Source organism: Parasteatoda tepidariorum, chromosome 6 (genome assembly GCF_982258835.1).
Source record: "Parasteatoda tepidariorum strain Cologne lab strain chromosome 6, Ptep-v5.0, whole genome shotgun sequence".
Taxonomy (NCBI): Eukaryota; Metazoa; Arthropoda; class Arachnida; order Araneae; family Theridiidae; genus Parasteatoda; species Parasteatoda tepidariorum.
The window spans coordinates 54,795,941-54,817,651 of NC_141760.1; the positions used below are offsets into that span (position 1 = coordinate 54,795,941).

At 29.2% G+C, this 21,711-nt stretch overlaps 1 protein-coding gene across 3 annotated transcripts in view; it reads right to left on the reverse strand.

Annotated features, from left to right (window-relative positions):
* Nucleotides 1–309: 309 nt before the first annotated feature.
* LOC107437562 (uncharacterized) overlaps nt 310–21,711 on the reverse strand; it is a 55,020-nt gene continuing 33,618 nt past the window's right edge. For all 3 annotated transcript variants that reach the window (XM_016049617.5, XM_016049618.5, XM_071178650.2), the window contains exons 2-6: nt 19,839–20,044; nt 17,514–18,294; nt 14,591–14,796; nt 12,669–12,918; nt 310–5,495 (exon numbers count right to left, since the gene is read on the reverse strand). In XM_016049617.5, the coding sequence (XP_015905103.1) occupies nt 5,013–5,495; nt 12,669–12,918; nt 14,591–14,796; nt 17,514–18,294; nt 19,839–20,044 (1,926 nt within the window). In that variant the 3' untranslated portion in view covers nt 310–5,012. The remainder of the gene's footprint in view (nt 5,496–12,668; nt 12,919–14,590; nt 14,797–17,513; nt 18,295–19,838; nt 20,045–21,711) is intronic.

The following is a 21,711-nucleotide window of genomic DNA, read 5'->3' on the forward strand; positions in this document are numbered from 1 at the left end:
AATAATTTCATCAAAAAATAAGCTAATAATCATGAGTGTTAATTAAATGCAAAATTTCATATTATATATCAATCTGTTTAGTTATGATATCAAGCTTGATGAGGATGGTTCTACATCTGACATTAGTTATTAATTTTTGTTAAAAGAAGAAAGCTTTGTTTCACATATAAATTAATATTTTCCATAAGCATATAGATGTCTCGAATCGTAAAATGTTCTAAATAAAAAGCTAAGATGGATAGAAATTTAATATTTATAGTGTTTTGTATCCCTTGAAAAATATTCTTAATAAAATAATAATCAATCAAATTTCAAATTCAGATTTTTAATCAAAAATGTGATTCTTTAAAAATTTATTTCTAAGCAGAAATAAATAGGTAAATCACTTATATTTATCAAAGATCATCGGTTAATAGCAAGGTTTCAAAGTCAAGAGCATACTTTTTAAACAGGAAAGAAAATCACATTTTCAATAGATAAATTTTGCTTGCACAGTTTACATAGTAAATACCGCTAAAAGTCATGTGAGCAGATTATGTAAAAAAAATAATAAAAAATATCATCAGAAATATAAAGACATTATTTTTACAACAGTTTTTCAAATGACCACAAACAATATAATAAATTTTTTTATTAAAATGATTTTCAATAAATAAAAAAAAAATAAAATAAAACAGTAAAATTGAAAACATTTTTGCAGTATTTAATTTGATTATAATTGGCCTCTTAAAAACGTGTAACTGAAGGAAACACACTGAATCTTTAGTTAAAAAAATTATATAAATTTTTTTTTAATGCTTTATATAACAATGTGAAAATTTATTAATGACATACGGTGTGTAATACGTACTTAATAAAATTTCGCTTATGATTAAAACAAAATCAACTTATAACATATTTATAATTTTTCCGAACTAATGATAAAAAATTCCTTCAGTTCAAAAATATAAACAATGTTAAGTTGCTCTCAGTTTTTCGAATTCCAAATTTTCTTATGAAAATTACATAAAAAGCTGACTTAATATTAAATTTACACCCACTGTTTATTATATATAAAACTATTTATAATTATTAAACTAATTTTAAGTTTTAAAGCAAAATTATGTTTTAAATTTTGCTTATTCAGAGTATTTGTGACATCTTTTACGCATTTATTTGAAAACTTGATTATAACAATTAAAAAAAGGATTTTTTGAACTTCAAAACCTTTTTTTTTTGTTGCGTTGCATAAACTAAAAGAAAAAAAGTGTTGAGATTAAGTCAATTAACATTTAAGATAGCATAAAAAAATTAATAATTTGAAAACGCTAGTTAGGGCTTATTAAAATAATATTGTTTTGAAAACCAAAATCAAGCTAAAATTAAAAATTACAATGATGCAATTTCTAAAGCATCTATTAATAACTTTTAAATTATTCTACAAACAGTTTACACAGTAACAGCAAATACAACGATAACACACCAACAATCATCTATATACAATATACAGACAGTTTCCACAACATTTTATTAAAAATTATGTACAGCAGCTAATGATACTTTTTTTTTATGAATTTAAAATATGACTCAGTCAGAAATGCCCAATATTAGAAGATAACTAAAAATGTCTCATAACTCAACTTTTTTATAAATACTGAAAAATGATCTTCTAACTCGGCAGTTCGACTATGAAGAAATTTTTTTTACTATGAAACCTTAAGTGATTGAGATTCTTTTGGCGGAGCCTCATGCTTATAAATAAAATTAGTAATTGTGATTATGAGAACCAAAGAAAGACTAATTATTTTGATAATATTTAATGTAAAGAATTAAATGTTTTTCAATAATCGAATTTAGTTCTAAAATTATAGGTTTTATATCGAACAGTTGAATTCGAAAGCTTGGAGTGAAATTTAGTTAAGTTATGAATTTTATTTCGGTGACTGCGTAAGCTAAAAATGAATGAAGAACACAAAATTTTATTTTATAACCTTCGTTGAACAGCCGACCCAACGTTTTGGGTTTACGACCATGAATGTTCAACTCCGTAGCCTTGTAATTTTGAACCCAATATAGCCTTCTGGCCTTCGTGGAAGACTTTTTGATGGAACTAACCAGCATTTGCATTATATGGAGAGGAAAGCCACGATAACCTCCCACTGTTAACCTGACGGCAAGGAGACTCTAACTCATGATCCGTCTGCCACTGAGGATATTTTACATCAGCACTGTGGTTGATGCAAGGCGGATGTGTAATTCGTATCGACCAGCCGTCACTGGGTTCAGCTGATTGGAATGTCGAACGCTCTATCTCCTGAGTCATCAAGGGTAAAGAATACTAAATTATAGTTTTCAAAACAAGATGTAGGCCGGAATAGATTGGTTGGTAGGGCGTCGGGCCCATAACAAAGACTCCCCGTTCAGTAAATGGTTACTGGTGCACGTTAAATCCCTCGGGTTACAAAGTCCTCCATGTTTCCAATACAAATTATACCTTTGAGGGTACGGAATTGGAGATTGATTGTTCTCTGGTTCAGGTTAAAATTTGTGATCTGTGGATGAATGAATGGATGTATGAATGCCTTATTAACGGATTGTAAGGTGCGTGTGGCTGAAATCATATTCTTGGCCAGAGATGGCGCCACTGAAAGACAAGAAACGCACCCTCTGCCTTAAAATTCGCTTGGCTTCACCAAATGGGCTTGCTGATATTGGCAATGGCATTAGAAATAACAACAATAAAAAAGAACTTATAAACACTGAGAATGGTTATGTGAGCAACATAATTCTTAATTCTAGGATTTGGTCATTTTATTTTAAATTGAAAGGTTCGATGAGTTATCATCTAGTAATTTCTTTTTTTTTTATAAATACATAATCTTTTCATAAATTTTTTAATATTTCATCATTGAAAGTAATATTTTTTGAAATGAGTTCTTTTTTTTATTGATATTTTACTTAAATAATTTTAATAAAAATAACCAAAATATGAAATAAATGATGGAAATGTTTGGATATAAAAATAATAAATATTCTTATTGGAAACTCTGTAAGCCTTCCACGAAACACTAGAGTTCTGTTCTAACTAATGCTTTCTTTTAATTTAAAAATAGATTGGTCTAAAATTCTGCAAACAGAGTTTATAATTATTTAAACTGTATAAAAACAGCAAATGAAAATAATTTTTTCCATAGTATTTAAGTTCATTAAAAAGCTCTATCTTCTGTATATTTGAATAGAAATACTTTAAACTATGCTTATAGGTTCTGCACAGTACAATATGTATTTCAACATACATTTTAGTAATTCAAAAGTGTCTTCATGCGCTTATTTTTTCTTATATAAAAATAATGCTTTAAACCTAGAAAAATAAATAAAATTTTTTGAGCAAAGTTTTCTGATGCATAAATGATGCATTTTTGATATCGTTTGCAGGACTTCCGTTTTAAAATAAATTTGTGGCTAAGAAGATACTTTTATAGTTAAAAATTACTTCATTCCATTAATGCCTCCTTTTAAAAGTATTTTTACCATTATCAAACGCTTACTTGTACTTTAAAAATTTGTATAGACTAAATTTTTTACGTTGGTGAACACACAAAACATATTTTGCAATAAAATTCTAGAGCAGAGAGCTTTGTAAACTACGGCTAGCTTAGTTACAATGGTAATTTTGAGAAGTATCAAATTCTATTGGTAGAGATAGAGGAGGGGGGAAGCAATGAAAACAAATGTGGGGAAAGAAAGAAATGGTTTCCGGTAGCTTAGCTCTGTTCGTTCGCATTAGCTTTCCGTTTCTTCGCAAAATGGTAGCGAAATTTAACTTAGAAATTTCACTTTTAAAAATAGACTTTCAGTTTCACTAATAATTGAGATGTTTTTATTTGAAGTATTAATTGTTTTACTGATACAGAATAGTTGTTACAATTTAATCAATAAGATTTTCTTGTTTCTTATAAATCTTATAGTTTTTCAAAAAAGAATGTTTCTTGAAAGTTTTACAATATTTGGTCTAAATTTCGAAGCAGCATTTATACCCTGTGGTACATTAAACTGAGAAAATTCTAAGGAAAAAAGTGCAAATTGAAAACAATTTTGTAAACTACTAGAAAAGACAAATAATTTTTTTAGATTTGCATAATCCCCGTTATTAATATAGGCGATCGCAACGCTCGATTACGCCATCTGGGTAGAAGATCGGTTCCATGCATTTGGCCCTTCCCCCTTCCCACTCCTCTTCTTTTCAGTTGCATAGGAATGTATAGTTTGTCTACGGTAAGAACTCCCCCGCCACAAAGTCTGAGGCCGTTTGCTGCTATGGAAACAAGAACAGTGCATTTTAGGGAGGGTAGCTTCTCTTCACTCTAGGGCTAACACAGTAGACTGGAGAAAAAGATTCCCTTTCTCTTGCTGACCCTAGTAATAACCCCTAAACAATTATCCCACACCCCTACTTGGAATAGTTATACCTCGTTGCCATAGTCACCACCACGGGTCCAGACAAATGGCTAGGGGAGTCCTTACTTTAGACAAACTATATTACGATATTTTTACTTATCTTAATATTTTTCGTATTGAATTGTTAAAAATATTTTTTAAAACTTCCATGACGCTTTATTTCAAAACTATGTATCATGAAATTTTCAGTCCCATATAGTTTCCTAACTTAAAAGATTTTTATCTATTTAAAAATCAACTAACGTACTTCCTTCTTCTATGACTCTTCACACGATAATGGTGAAAGCACGTTAAGTGTTGCCATAGTTAGAGAGTTCTGCTCTACGCCACCTGCAGCCCATTTCAATCGCCTCTATAATTTTCGTTTACATTTATTACTACATGTCTATTAGAGGGTTGTGGGAAAATTTTCCAACAAAGTTACGTTCTCAGTGGTAAAAAGTTTAAGAATCTCTGATCTACTACAATTTCTTACCATATAACTGTAGATAACATCATCGTGATCAATGAAGAATGAATCTGAGTTCTACATCAAACATATGATCATAAGTATTCCATCAAAGGATATACAAAATTTACAATTGATTTTTACAATAACAATATTTTCTAAGATTTGGATAAGTATCATGGATACAGTGTTCTTGATTGGCATACATGTTTACACGACTGAGTTCAAACTCTTTAACCAGAAATTGGTTACTACTCGTGATGTGTTTCACTGATGCTTCGTATATGCCATCACTAGGCGAAGCTCTTAATTGTACTTGGTAGATGAGTTCTGTGACTTCTGTATTGTCAGAGAATTCTCCGATGAAGCCGTCTCTATCGGCATTTTTCTTAAACTTTAAAAGTGCTTTATTTGGTAGAAGTTTCTCAATGCGCGTAACTTCTTTCAGTTTAAGTATTTCGCAAACGTTTCGTTGAACCTCAGTAAGTTTATTTATAAAATCTATCACAGCTTGGCCAACATTTGTGGCCACGGGATATCCCGGAGACATTTTTGTCCATGACAAACAGGCGCACCAGTGAGGTTCAATTGAAGCCATTGAGCAAGTTCTCTAAAATAAAATAAAGTCAAACGATTAATAAGAGATTCATAGAAGAGAATAAACAATAGTTATTGCTGCTATTATATTTGAGTATTCCATGTTATTATGTGATTTTGTCAACTAGCTAATCAACCAAAACCAAACCAAATCCAATTAGCAAAAACCAAATGCTAATTACAGAAAAACGCGGTAGCAGAAATTGCTAGTGACATCTAATGGCTTGGATTTCGATCTTCTTTTCGTCTCTTTCACGTAATTTTTTAAATTCCGATATTTTAAGTACGATTTTATTACGAGTTAGAATTATCACTTCTTGACGCTCTTCATTAACGAGGATTCTATCGTTAAACCTCATCGTTTTCCAATAGTTATTTATCGTTTTTTCGGCGATCTCCACAAGATTTTTCAAACTTTAGTATTTTTAATATAATATTGTGACACCTGAAGCTCGAATTCGAGTAATCACTTTTTGAAGCGCATGATTATTATTCCGTCGTTAATCCATGTTATTTTCTGATCGTTTTCTCTGCAGTTATTTCAGCTGTTTTACGTTTTTACGGTATTTTTACATGGTTATCCAAATTCCTATATTTTTCATACAATGTTATTACGTCACGCGAATTTGAGATTTGAGTAATAATTTTTGATGTACTCAATTTGCGATGATTTCATCGTAAATCCAAGTCATTTTTCGATCGTTATTATTATTATTATTATTTTGAGTTATTTATCGTTTTTTCGGCAGTTTCAACATGGCTGTATCAACATAATTAAACTTTTCTTTTACAGATTTTCTTATGCGATATTTCGATACACAAATTTCAAATTTGAGTAATCTGCTTTTGACGCACTTAATTTGCGACTACCCCATCGTTCATCTACGTTATTTTCCGACCATTTTCTGTTTTCGACGCTCTCAATTCATGACTATGCCATCATAAATCAAAATCATTTTTTTAATCCCTTTTTTATCAGTTATTTCAGCTAGTTGTCTAACTTCTATCTCTGAAATTTTCATATACTTTGTTTTAAAATCTCGGTTTTTTAAATATGATATTAATAATACCGTTGCATCCGTAATTGCGCATTTGAGTATTTAAACTTTCATACGAGCATAAATATTTAATATTTATTATTCAGTGATCTTTTTACCGCATTAAGACACACAGCAATAATTATGTTTAATTTTCTGCATTATAAAATCTATCGTGATAAAACTTTAAAAAATGATTGTTGGAACCTTAACTTTTTTAGCAGTATTTAGGCTTGGTCTATATTATATAAAAATCAATAATGGTATGCATAAAATGTTTAACAAATTTTTTTAGCTCATTATAAATTATCTGAGAAAAATTTTGAATTCCTAACATATAAACTATATTGTAAATGTTTTCAAAATATCTTGACGTTTTACGTTTGTTTTTAAAATTACAAAAATGTTACGAAAATCCAAAGTAGTAAGCCGGGGTATTGGAGGAACGGAAGTTACGCTATCATGGGAAGTCAAAGGGTGCATATTTCTGTCCGGTGGAAAGCGAAAATATTTCTTAAACCGGAAGTCAGTTTATTTCCGCCCACTTGCTTATTTCTGTCCGCCTGAGTTTTAGTCACGGTTTCTGTTTTTCTGAATCATTCAAAGTTAGAAGATCCTGAAACAAATCATTTTAAAATATAGAGTTGAAATCTGTGTGGTTAAAATAGGTGATTCTACAAAAAGCTACTAGATTGTAGAAACAAAGAATACATTTGAATATTAACTGAATTAAAAATAATCCCAAACCGAATGAATTGTAGTTTTAAATCTCTTTATAATTCAAGTTTACATCATGAGAAATAATGAAGTTTATTGTTTTCAGCAATTAATCTCAACGGATAACGTCAAATTATTTCCTTTCTGATCAAAAACATCGAAGATATTAAAACATCAAAGATAGTCTAGAAAAGTATAAGTTTTAGACATAAATCTCTACTATTACGTGTAAGATTAATGTAGACTTTGAGTCTAAGATACGATTATAAATGTTTAATTATTTTAAAAAATGTTTTCACCCCATTTAAAAAAATAATGGCATAAAAATGAAATATAAACATAAACAACACATTAAATATCAACAAAAAAATTTTTGTGCATTAAGGGAAAAACGGGAAAACAGAAAATTGTTTTGTTTAAAAGTGATGAAAAAATATTCCAACGTTTTCAAAATTAAGAAATTTAAACTTGAGTTAGAACAACAAGTGCGAAATAATATTTACCTTAAAAATATAATATTGAAATATTATAAATTATAAAATATTTTCCTGAAAGTCTTTTAACATAATGAACCGAAGTAATGTGTGTTAGATATATTCAAGTAAATATTAGAAAATAATGATGTTATAAATAATAGAAACAACACACATTAGTTTATTATTCGTGTTAGGATAGGAAAACAGTTTTACGTCATCTGCTTTTAATGAAGGAAACTATTACGTAAATAATTTATTACGTAATTTACTAATTTAATATTCAATTGATATAAAACGTAATTTTTCCGCAATTAATCAATTAATGATTTTATTAATCTGCTAAGTCCTTGGTTACGCCAAATATTTAGTTAGCAGCTATTTTGAAAAACCTTCAACACGTATTAATATAGATATTTAAGAAATTAATTTTTTTCTTCTGGAAAAATATTTTTTTTCTAATTTGAAAACTAACTTATATATCTAAAGTGTTTATTCAATCATAATTTTAAAACACTAATAAGCTTATTCCTCCTTTAAACTTTATCAAATATAAAAAATTTATTATTGCTTAAAATATAAATGTATTTATTTTTTAATTTTATGAAAATGGAAATATTTTAATTAATTTTATTTTTGGTAAGAAAATGTATATATTTATATTAATTTATCAATTATCTATTTATTTTTCAAAATACAAAATTATTTATTTTCCAACAGAAAATAAAATTAATTCAAATATTTTTCTATCCATATGATTAAAATTAAGTACATTTATATTTTAATATAGTAATTAATTTATTATAGTTGATAGCATTAAGAACTTTAAAAGAGGAATAAATTTATAACGATATTTATTTAAATAAAATTATGAATGAATGCTGTAGAAATATTATTATTATTTATAAATTTTTTTTTTCATAAGAAAATTATTTTTTCTATAAAAAAGCTTTTATTTAATTAAATTTTTAAAATAATAATTACAAAATTAATTTTTACCTACTCATTATTATTATTTATTTTATAATCATTCAAGAATTATATAGATTAAACTAATTCTTTAATAAACATCTATTATTATTTTTAAATAATATACATTGTTAAACGCATAATATTCTTTAATTTCTATTAATTAAATATATGAAATCAATTACTTTTGTTTTTTTAAATATTAGACTTTTTTTATATATGATGCTTTCTTAAATCATTTATTAATTCATTTGAATATACACAGCATTCTTTTTTTATAATAATAATAATACAAATTAATTTTCAATATAAATTTAATTAATTTATTTTTACTAATTTTTTTAATTTATTCAAATATATTATTAAATAATATGGATAATAGTATTAAAACTATCTGTATTACATTTATTTATATTAAATATAAACTAATTTTATGGCTATCAATTTATTCTAGTTCACACATAGGTAGTGACATCAAAGTAACTACACGATAAGCAAAGTAACAACTTACGATAAAGTAAAGCACTACCATTGCCACCCGGAAAACAAAATACTACAATCATGAGAGGGCAGAAATAATTACTTAATAACTGTCAAGGATTAAGAGAAAACATATCGATGAAACTAAAAGATGATATCAGTATCAAATCCCTTTCATTCATACACGTGTTCAGAATACAAAGGTTTAACTTATTTACACATATCTTACCAAGCATTTGTAGGTCAGTGGTTATGATATCCAACTGCTGATCCACGAATACTTTTTGATAGGCATGAGTTTGATCCTCAGCCTTAATTATATTCAATAAATAATAAAATAGATTTAAATAATGAAATAGATTTAAAGTTATTTTATTTCTAACATTCCCACATAGATGGTGCCACTGGAGTAAAAGCATGTGCATGATATCATTTATTTATTATGTAATAAAAGATGACGTCATTACTTCATAATATACGATTTCTCCCCCAAATAACAAAGTTTATAAGTATTGCCACCCTAAACAAGTAAAATAATATTAATAAGTGTTGCCATTACACGAAAATAATAAATAAAAACATTTAAAAAGTAATAATAAAAAAAAACGAAATTAAAATTGAAACCGCAGTAGGACAGAAATAAGCTAATGAGGAGAAATAGACAGTTAATGACGTATTTCCAGATGAAAACTAAAAAGTGTTGCCACCCTCAAAAAAGGTAATAAATTAAAATAATATCAAAAAACGAAACTATATTAAAAACCGAAACTATAACTCAGGCGTGCAGAAATAAGCAAGTGGGCAGAAATAAACTAATTTTCGGCTTAAGACATATTTTCGTTTTCCACCCGGACAGAAATAAGCACCCTTTGACTTCCCATGATGACGTCACTTCCGCATCGCCAATACCCCGACTTACTACTATCAACACACATACAATTAAAATACACTCTAAACAAATTTATTCCTTGTTAGATAGATAGAACCGTCGCTGAACTTTCAACATTCTCCATCAGCGATTACGCTACTGCAATACGCCCTATTGGCTACTTGCAACTCGAGAAGAAGTGAAGTGATTATGTCTAATCATGTGATTTAAATCAGATTTAATAGGATGCCTGTAAGTGACGTCACGTATGGGTGTCGCACCTAATTGGCTTCTGAATCGACAAATGCCACAATTTACATGCGATGTTCCTTGCAGGTATGCAATTGTACGCTCAGATTTTTGTCCAGATTATTAAAATAAATCTGATTTTTTTTTCTTTTCGAACTTCATTCCTAAAAATAAAACAACTTAGCAGTTTTCCTCACTTTTTTTCTTCAAATTCTTATGTCACTGTTTATATTTTCATATTTTATGTTCACAACATCACTTGCTCTCAGAAGGAAGAGACTGACTTGAATAATCATGCAAAAATGTATAAATTAATTTTATTTTCTAAATTTATAATTTTGATTTCTGCCAAATTTTTCTTCTCGGTGCCTCTAAAAATAATCAGACTGCATTCCTTCTTTTATATTTTAATAACATTATAAAATGGAAAACAATGTCTTTGAAGTTTTAATACTGAAAGAAAATTAAAATAATTGAAATATTTATAATAATAAAGAAAAAAAAAAGGAAAAAAACACCGGTGTGGAGTCCTAGGCAAATGCATCACTTACCATTGCGACTGCTCTGATTCAAAGGGTGACTTTAGTGAGAATTTAATCCTGATTATAAATTTGATTTTCACCAACCCTATTTAAGTTATTATTTACTGGAGATATGTCTAGGTAGTAATAATTAATCGTGTACTTTGAAATATTCTAGAAAACTAGCTTTAGACTTTTCTAATAAATATTTATCTGCAGTGGTAGTAATTTTCTAAATTTCAGTGACTATGAGCGTTCACAGCAGTCACTAAAACAAAATAGCCATTTCCAAGTTAAAAATTATTTTTGTCAGTGTGACGACGCGTTATAAACTTTAACTGTAGTCTTTTTCATATAAGAAAGTTTAATAAAAGGATGCCTTTGATGGGAAGAAAGAAGTCAAAAGGAGACATGACATCAATATGTCAATAGCTATAAAAATACGCACATTTGTTCTTTTCCAGATTTGGTCAGAGTCTCTGCTGGTTACGAGAGTAAGATTTGCTGACCTCTGAAATACGTCGTGTAATTCACGAGTTGTAAATACAGTCCCTGGCCAAATTATAAGACTCACTATAAGATTCTATGTTAAATCTTAATTAATCAGGTGATACTATACAGCTTTATTGTTTATACGCAACTGAAACCGGTTTGCACTTGTTCACGTTCGTGTGTCCATCAGTTGAATTAGGCTATACATAATACAAATTCGACGTTTGGATAAAGACGATATATTATATAAATATAGAATATTTATTATATCAGGTATTATATTATAATAATTAGAACAAATTATTGGACGCACTGCAGTGTTTCAATAATTGCATGTTTTGCACGAGTTTATATGCAATACTTTTATATTCAAACATACATGTAATGGGTTTTAATTCAAGAGATTTTTTATATACTTTCTATTTGTATTTATTTTTAACGTATTGCATTACAATGTCAACCAACTGATACACGAACGTAAATAAGTGCAAACTGGTTTCAGTGGCGTAAAAAAAAAAAAAAACTGTATAGTATCCCCTGATAATTAAGATTTTACATCGAATCTTATAGTGCGTCTAATAATTTGCCTGGGAGGAGTGTATATTAAGGCCTGGTTTCTTAGGACAAGCGCCTTATCTGGGCGTCAGCGTAAAGTTAACGTACCGCCGACGCCAACAAAATACTGTTTTCTTAGCTCAGCGTGAGCAGTCGGTCTAACGCAGACATTATCTCGCATTGCGCATGCATTAATAACGTAAGCAAATATTTATTTTGAATTTGTATTGATTTTGCTATTGTCGACCAGTGCTTTAAAAAACAAATAATGACTTTGTCCAAGAAAAGCACATTATAGCTTAGCTAAATAAAGAAGAAGAGAAAGAAGAAGCTATGTTTAATGTTAAAATCAAAATCTTGGCCGATTTCAATGTTCTGTTGGATGCTGTCCGCCATTGCTTCTGTCGTTAACGTTACGTTGTAATGCAACTGCAGTTGATTCGGACGTCAGTCGTTGCTCAAGCTGAGCGTTCAATGACGTATGCTGTCTAACTCACAAATTGACCAATCAGGGTTTAGCACTCGCTTCAAGCTGACGTTTTGTAACGCCGACCTGTCCTAAGAAATCAGGCCTTTAGTATTTCTAAATATGATTACAGTCTTTTGTTTCATTTAAAAGTTAAACAAATGTATGTTCAAATTCTGACTTTATTACAACTCTGCAATGTCGTATAAAACCCGATACATGAAAAAGAAATGCCTTCAAGTTATTCCTCGAATAAAGGAGTCATGAATAATTGAAAACCTAGAAGTATTATTTGAAGAGTTATTTAAAAATAAACAGTGTTTACAATTTACAACTTTTATATGATGGGTGATACTTACATCTTGTGATATCTCAGAGAACAAACTGATGCTGCGATGTGATAAATCCCCCTGTATCGGCACATTTGAGTCAAGTATGGTCATGAGTGTGGAATAAATATCGAATGGCGTTGATAATCGATTCTCATTAATTCTCAAATTCCTAATAAGCTTCGGATATTTCGTTTCCATCCATTGTGGAGTCACCACGGCGAAGAATGGCAATCTTTCTTCTTGCTTTCCTTGCTGAGTTTCTCGAATGGCTGCGAATCTGAAAATTGTTACAGTTAAAAAATGTAAAGTAATGTTTACAGTATTTATTATTGTAGTAAGTAATTTTAGTAAGTAATGTTTACAGTATTTATTATTGCTTAGATCTCAAAGGCTCGTCAGTTTTTGTGACTCAAAATTAAATTCTTCCAAAAATAAAAGAATAATATGGCAGTTAAGAATGTTTAGAATGTAAAGAGATTTAACACAACATTGATTTTGGAGATTAGGATATTCACCGATATATTAGTTAAATTACAATACAATATCACATTCCTTCCATGTTAAAATGGCCAATTTTTATGCATCTATTTCCGGAAAATTATGAATTGGTTTTAAATTTTTTTAATTTTTTTATTTCTATTATTCTGCCGTGCAATATAAGAATCATCGGAAGCGAAAAAATTCAAACTCAAAGATTTAACACAGCATTGATTTTGGAGATATTCACCGATATCTTTGTAAAGTAATAATAAATTACAATAAATAGGTTAATGATATTATTTAATTATTGTAAATTAATTACTGAATGAATAAAGTCAGCTATTAATTTTTTAATCAAACTAAAAACAATAATAAATTGCTAATACAGAGAACCAACTTGTCGAATGAAAAGTGAGTTAATTTAGATGAGAAAGCATTTTCAAAAATAAATTATTCTTGGTAGAACAAGTCCTTATTTACAAGTAGATATTTAATAATATTTAAAGTTACTTTTATTGAAATAAATGGGTATAAAATTAAATGGTTATAATTGAAATATATTTATTGATAATCAAACAGCAAATTATATTACATACTGCAATGAGCACATTAAAATATGAAAATGGTATGAAATGAATAATAAAAAATTATAATTTAAAAGTTACATTCTGATCAAAATTTAAACTCTTAAAAAAAGAAAAAAACGAGACATTTTGTTTCTTAACTTATTAACTTATTTCCGTATTCTATAAATAAGACATTCATTATCAATAAGATTTGATATCAATGATTTATTATCAGAGCCTTAAGTTATATTAGTTAATGGAACACTATATAAATAATATTTTTTTACATAAATCTGTGATTTAGAGAAATACTCACGTGATTCAAATCAACGATTTTTAAATTAAATATTTCTCAATCCATCCAACCCTGCTTTTTATTTTTCTTGACATTTTCCGCAGCAGCTCTTAGGAATTACCCTCCACTTAAAAATTTTTTGAAATTTTGAAATTTTTAATACAATTAATTTCTATGACATAAAAGATGAAACTTGATAAATAGTTTCTTGTCATTATTTTAAAAATTACATTCCTGATATAAAGAAACATTTACTGAAATGAAATTCACGCTTGAAAATATGAATTATAATAACTCGAATTATATATCCAAGGAATAGTAAAAATATATCCAAGATTTAACAAATGTAAAGAAAATCTCGTAATAAAACTATTAATCAGTCCAGAATTTTTGACGCCTCTAAATTTTAGCGACCCTGGGCGGTCGCCCATTTCGCATCCCCCTAAGCACAGTCCTGGGAACTTTTTCAAGATATGGCAACATTTTCTTAAATTACGACCTACATAATTGATTCGACAAAGCACAGATTTGTTTGTTAATTGAATAAATAAATATTATTTACTTTTTTTTTAAACTTTTAGAATAAAATAAAAAATGTGAACTCTTACCTATGACCGTGATCACTAAACATAATAAGAATTGTGTTATTTAGAATTCCACTCTCTTTTAAACCAATCAAAAACTTCTCTATGTCTAGGTCTGCATGTCCTACTAAGTTGTAATCATCATGACTCAGTTCTCCGTGAAAGCCAAGAGCAAATTTAGGAACGTCTGAATAAACGTCATAAAACTGTCTCAACCAGTCCAGCATTACCTAACAAGATCAAAGATAGTCATAATTCTGTAAGGTAAATATGAAATTATAACAAAAAGATAAAAAAAATTTCGTTTCACTTTTGATAAAATAAAAATTGATTTTTTGTTATATTTCAAAGTTTAAAATGATCTAATTGTTTTTCTCCTGAAAATATTGAACAGTTTAATAAGTTAGGCTTAAGGAACAAATTAATTTTAAATTTTTTTTTATTCTCATATACTTCTTGATTTATTTTATTCAAATGCATCGCATAAGAATGCAATGTTATCGATAACACGAACCTCAATCGCTCTATTCAGCAAGATGTATAACAGGGCTGTCCAACTGGCAGCTCGCGGGCCGCATGCGCCCCCAACAGATATTGTGCAGCCCGCCAACTTCTTATTCAGGCTGATCGGCCTCAGTTTTCCTTTCTGTTCCATTGCTTTATAATTCATAATTCAACTATTAATTGTTATTGTATAAGAGGTAAGAGGTTATTGTTCAACTTTTTCAAACTGCGGCCCGCCAGGTGATCAGTGACCGGAATTCTGGCCCGTGGGCTCTTTGCAGTTGGACAGCTCTGCTGTACAACAAGGATTGTAATAAGATAACTACTTTTGATATCAAACATTCCTCAGATATTAGGGAGATTTCGCAAATTAACGTTAGATTCCGTACGCAAGATTTGAACCAACTGCGCATGTGCTCTCGTATTTTGTAGATCCTATGTATCTTCACGTTTTGTTTGCCTGATTTTACAAAGCTGCAAGCACACTATACATAGCTGTTAAGCGTTACTTTCTGTTTTAGCCTAACTATGAATTAACAACATGAACATGTTACAGATAGATCAAGACACTACTCAAAATAAAGATGGAGGATTCGTTATTGCAATATGTAAAAAGGAATAGAGTCATTTTACAATAAATGATTCATTGAATAAAAAATAAATGTTCTTTGTTTTAGTTTAAAATTATGGTTCCTTACTAGTAAGATGACCATAAGAAATTAATTTTCTTTTCGCTACCTATAGAATATGTTTATTTTAGTTATACAATTTAGTTTTACGATTTTAAACTTCCATAATATCCACTACGTCCATTTTAAATGTATGTTTTGATTTTGTCGTCAAAGTTAAGATGATATTCCACTATGTTGACGTTTTTAACTTACGGGATTTTGCAAAAAATTTTTTTTTCCACGTAAGTTTGATAATTTTTCTCAGGCGCACGAGCACTTGCAATTACTTCTAAGTTTGCGTATGGAATGGTACGAAATCTCGCTATTATTATTAACTCTTTCGAAGAGTGACGACAACACAATAAAAAAGATACTGCTTTTTAGACCCACTGGAAAAAGAAAGTGGGGAAGGCCGCGGTTGAGATGGGCTGACTCAGTGGAGTCTGATTTTCTAGCAATTAATGAAAAAAATTGGAGATCAAAGATAAATCGGAAGTCATCATGGAGAAATCTACTGAGGAAGGCATTGGCTCACATTGGGCTGTCTAGCTAACTATGATGATGATGATTACACATCTTCCTCAAAACATACAATAACTTTTTATAATTAATGTTTAAAAGTAAATCAGCATTAGTTTACGCATTATAACTAAAAGCTTGGCTTATGCATGGAAAGGAAATAGATTTGTCAAGAAAACCAATACTTCCAGTGTAGCGTGGCGGAAATCGTTAAGTAGAGTATATTATCATGACATTTCATTCTCTAAACATTTGATTATATAATAACATCTATATGAATGTATGCATAAATCTATATAAATATTTTTTTGATAATGCAACCAAAACCTTGTACAATGAAAATTTTTTATACAATTCGCTTTTCTTGAATAAACGCTCGGTCAGAACTTAAATAGAATCAAGAGTTTCATAAGCACTCAGCAGTTGAATTTTTTTTAAAATTGAAAATGAACTTTATTCTGCCCTTTGTACCTGCTGCATAAACTTCTTGATTGGGATAGTTATTCACCAGTTATGAATCAAATAAATTAATAGAATGTAAAATAATTTCAGATTATAGAGCAATAGTTATTTACAGATATTTATTTCATAAAAGGCATAAATGTCTTAAATAAAATAGCTAGGCAGATTTTTTTTAAAAGGACTAGCTTAGATGAAATTACGAGAAAAGAAGCATGTGGAGTCATGGCCTATAATACATTTAAGTAAAAAAAAAAAGTATGAAATTTTGATAATAACATGTTTCTCTTCTGCTTGACTGTTATTTAAAGCTAGTTGGATACAGTATTTGACTATATTTCATCGACTTTAGTGATATAGGTCTACAGTAGCATGTGTAACACACCGATAAAATTTGATCGTAAGTAAACTATTTAATTATGAAAACTGTAGCTTTCAAAGTACTTTTACTGAATTAAGAAACGAAGAAAGTTCAGTTATTTAAATACTTTAAAATTGGCAGGGTGTATATATATATTTTCTTAAATAATAGTAATTCAACCTTGTTAAAAGTTTTAAAAAATAGTACTAAAAATAAATAGTAGTAATATAAATTTTTTTCATACAAGAAATAGTTAATTTGATCATGATCAACTAACTATCATCAATTTGATAGTTAATTGATCATGAGAGATGCATGTTTCATTATTTCACAATGTACACTTGAATTGCGAAAAATTATTAAAAGCATTTTGAAAAAGAAAAGAAAAATAATCGTGTCGTATTTTTGAATAAAGAGTAAATTTCATACTTACGATATGACGAGGCTTGTTTGCGAGACAAAGTCTAGAGTGTTCCTTCATTACTTTATCTACTTCAACATAAAACGAGCGCATGTAATGATCTGTTGGTATTGCATCGAATCCTTTCAGTCGGTATGTAAATATACCAGTGTATGGACAATCTTCAGCATAGGCTGTTACATACCCACTAGCACTGAAATTCTTCCACGCAAATGGATACACATTCACGAAGTTTGCGTCATCCATTCTTTTTCTAGTTTCTGGAAGCTCCTGTTCTGTAAAGCTAGTCAATATTGGTATAAGAGCTTGAGGAGTCCCATCACCCACAATGTTGTACCCTTTCATCACGGAAGCCTTCAGAACTTCCGTGAGGTACCTATACGTCCTAGGCAGCTTTCTCATATAATGCAGTCTTGACATAGAGTCGAGACCAAACATCAAAATATTGAGCTTCATTGCAGTTTCTGGAGGACTCAAGCCTCTCACTCGTTTTAGAACAGTTTCGTTTTTGTAGACACCCGCTATGATATTTTTCCATTCAACTCCGTCTAACGATTTGCACTTGGCGTGGAAGAAATCACTTTCCAACTTGGCTTTGTTTCTCTTAGAAGACAGATGCACTACGTTGCCTTTCACAGAGGAGAAATCGTCCACCCTCCTTAGAAATGTTAATTTGCAGTCTACTTTGCGATATCGCTTGATGATGATGGCGTTGATTTTTATAGTTCCTTGGTCTACGTCGATCCAGTCCATTTCTCTCTTGCAGTCAATTTGACCAACGTCTTGAATGTGTCTAAATAAATTAAAATCATGTTTTATAAGTTATGTGAGATAAGTCGTACAATTTCAATATTTACTATACACCAGATAGCAATATTTTTTTTGACAGGAATATTTTTTTTTCTGTATTGCAACATTGCATTAAATTAAATATGAATTTGTCACTTTCTAACAGCACAAGTTCATTTTTATAGCATAGTGTTTAAAAGTGCGGGCAATATAGATCCTAAGCACTTTTTATATTTTATTTTATTATTTTATTTTTTTTTTGGACTTACCGAATAAGAGAAAAATATTTTAATGTTACAAAATAATGCAGTTTCACAAAACTTTCAAGTTCTATTTTTAAAAGTATAGCACAACTAATATAATTGATGACTAAATAGTAAAAGAAGGATAAAAATTATCTACTAATTTTATTGCTGTTACTCAATTGTTTAAACGAACAATGTTCTTAAGGAACAATTGATAAATTAATTTTGATAAAAATGAAAATTGTAAAAGTTTTTTCTCTCCTTCTTAGCTTACTGCGCATGCTTTATTAAGAAAAATTTCCAATTTAAATTTGCGTTCGGTTATCTAGTGAATAAAAAACATTTAACATCACGCGAGAGGTCAATTAGTAGTTTAATAAAATGTAAAAATTTATGAATTTTATATTTGGTGGACTACGTTTTAGATTATTAACATAGCACTAATACTGCAATAAATGATACAATATTAAATAAATGAAAGAAAAAATTATTATTAATTTTATAGTTAATTGCAAATTTAAAAGAAACCATTAAGAGACCCTTACCCACGCCATTTTGAATTTTAGGTTAAATTTTTATATTTGGTTTTCTTAATGTTTTTTCTTACTCAAACTTTTGATGACACTGGCAGCACATTCGGCAGCACACTGTCTTTCAAAAGAGTTAGAAAATAAAGGGATCGCTTTATTAGATTAAGAGGAATAGAGCTTGATAATTTTTAGACATTTTATGAGATTTTCCTTAAAATTTTAAAGCAATAAAAATCTGTGGTTTTGAATCACTAATTTAATACAACACGTTTGTCAGGTTTTAGTTTTTTTTAAGAAGAAAAATGCTGTTTTATTACAGTTTAAAATGATAAAAATAGATTTGGATGGTTCTTATAACGTATATTGCGCAAAAACAGAGATGTATATCAAAAATTTGAAAACAGGCACTTGTATACTTCTGAACTACCTTTCAAAAAATGCTGATTGCAAAACTGTGTTGGTATAATTTCGTCCCAAAAATCTAAATTACCGCATTCTTTATATCTCAAGTTCTGATTAGGTGACATTTTACGTGTATCGAAAGATAATGCCAAATAAAGTAAATATTCATCATCAGTTTAGTTGTGAAAGTTAAAAGGATGATAAGGCATATTTAGAACTTTCCTTCCCCGTGTCCACCCCATCGACAATTGCGTTCGATCGGGAGAGGAAGGGTCTCTTAAATTTATTAAGAACAAAAATTGCTAAATGTGATCCACTTTTCTCATCCTTTTGTTGACAGGGCAAGATTTGCATAGAAAAATTGTATTTACTTGAGGATGATGGGATTTTCATAGTCGAGATCCGGATGTCGACAAGCTTGCTCTTCGTCTGCATCGATGTTCTGAATGCTTTCCAGAGATGGTGACCTGTACCACATAGACCAAATGAAGAGGTGAAAAAACAGCAGGGCAACAAACGTTAGGCCCATCAAGGCCGCGAATTTAATGCGCACCACACGCATAACATTAGCCGTCACCTGCAACAGTTACAACCTTTTACAACAGTTACAACCTTTTACAATAATACTGAAGATGATCACCACTTTACAAAACGATATAACATAAAAAAAAGACTAAATGCTAAAGACACAAAAAAGAAGAACTCATTAAATGTTCGTTAGATGAATGTGCAAATAAAATGTTAATTCACGTTAACTAAATGTCACGTTCTTAGGTCGCTTGTCACAGCTACATTGCCCACTTATTGTCTTTATCTCAAAGCCGAAGTTATTTAAATTGTACAGAATTTTATAGCTCATTAACATATCATTTGAAAAGAAAACTAATGAATACTAAATAAAGGTAGAGGGTGAAAATGCTTTAACAGCGATATATCGACTGTAGGTTAGTTCATTTATTTTTCTGCAACAAAAATAAACGATTTTTTAATAAATATTTTTAAATTCAAATAATTTTCAACTATTATTTAAGAAAATAACATAAATCAAACCAGATTTCAGAAACTGCATTTATTAAAGTAAGATAATTCTTATTGCTTGCTATAAGTAATAGATATAACACGCCGACCGAACTGTGTAGATGTCAGGGAACTGACCTTGCATCAGAAAGGTTCTGGGTTTGAATCCCGGGCTGAATCCATGGTAATCCCTGGGTTTGAATCCATGGATGTTCTTTCCATCTCTGTCCTTACTGTGAGAGCAACGTTGGCAAACCTAATATGATGTCTGTATGACGTAAGGTCATTCTCCAGGTGGGCATTGAAAAAAAAGTTTTTATTTCAAATGATTTTCAAATTGTGCAAGAGAATTATCATTACGTTAGAGCCATCTTCGAAAATTGCAATTGAGAATGAGACAAAGCCTCAACTGTTTCAAATCAGTTTTATGGAAACTATAAAGCGATCGCGAGGTATTTTTCTTCTTCTTTATTGTGGTGATAATTTTCTTTCTAAAAATGGTTTTAGTGCAAATAAATAATAAAAAGCCACCTAAAAGGTAAACAAATAATAAAAAAAATTTACATTTTTGTACTAAATACTGATTTTATAGATAATTTATAATAGTTTAAAGAAAAGGTATTTATATAAAAAAAAAATGCAGTTCGGACTCGAAAAAATATCTATTGATTATTACCTTAATAATATAAAATTATTGAGAGTTGTAACAACTAATAAAAAATATTAGAGAAATTTTAATTTAAAGTTATTCACAACTCTACATTGCTTGAAAACATAGAATATTTGATGAAAGTAACTTGCTCTTAGATATCTTTTAAATTTTACAAAGTAAGGTAACTGAAAAAAAAAAATAAGACAAAAATAATTCTGAAAAATTTCATCTACTTTCACTTTACTGAAAATGGCGAAAATATTCTTGATAAATACACGAAGTATGGTCAAAAGTTCGATCTCTCATGAAATCAATTACTGGTTTGTTCACAAAAATGAATAAATAGAATTAATAAAATAGGTAAATTAATAAATAAAAATGAAAAAAAAAATAACGCAAGGGCATTTACGTTTACAATTAGACTGGTTACTACTATTTCCCTGAAAACAACTTCCTTAGTTCTAATTTATACTATTCTATAATTATTACTCTCGTTAAAATGGATGAAGGAAAAAAAATTATACTTACTGATTTATTTAGTTTCATGAATTATTTGAAGGATTAAGTTTTATAAG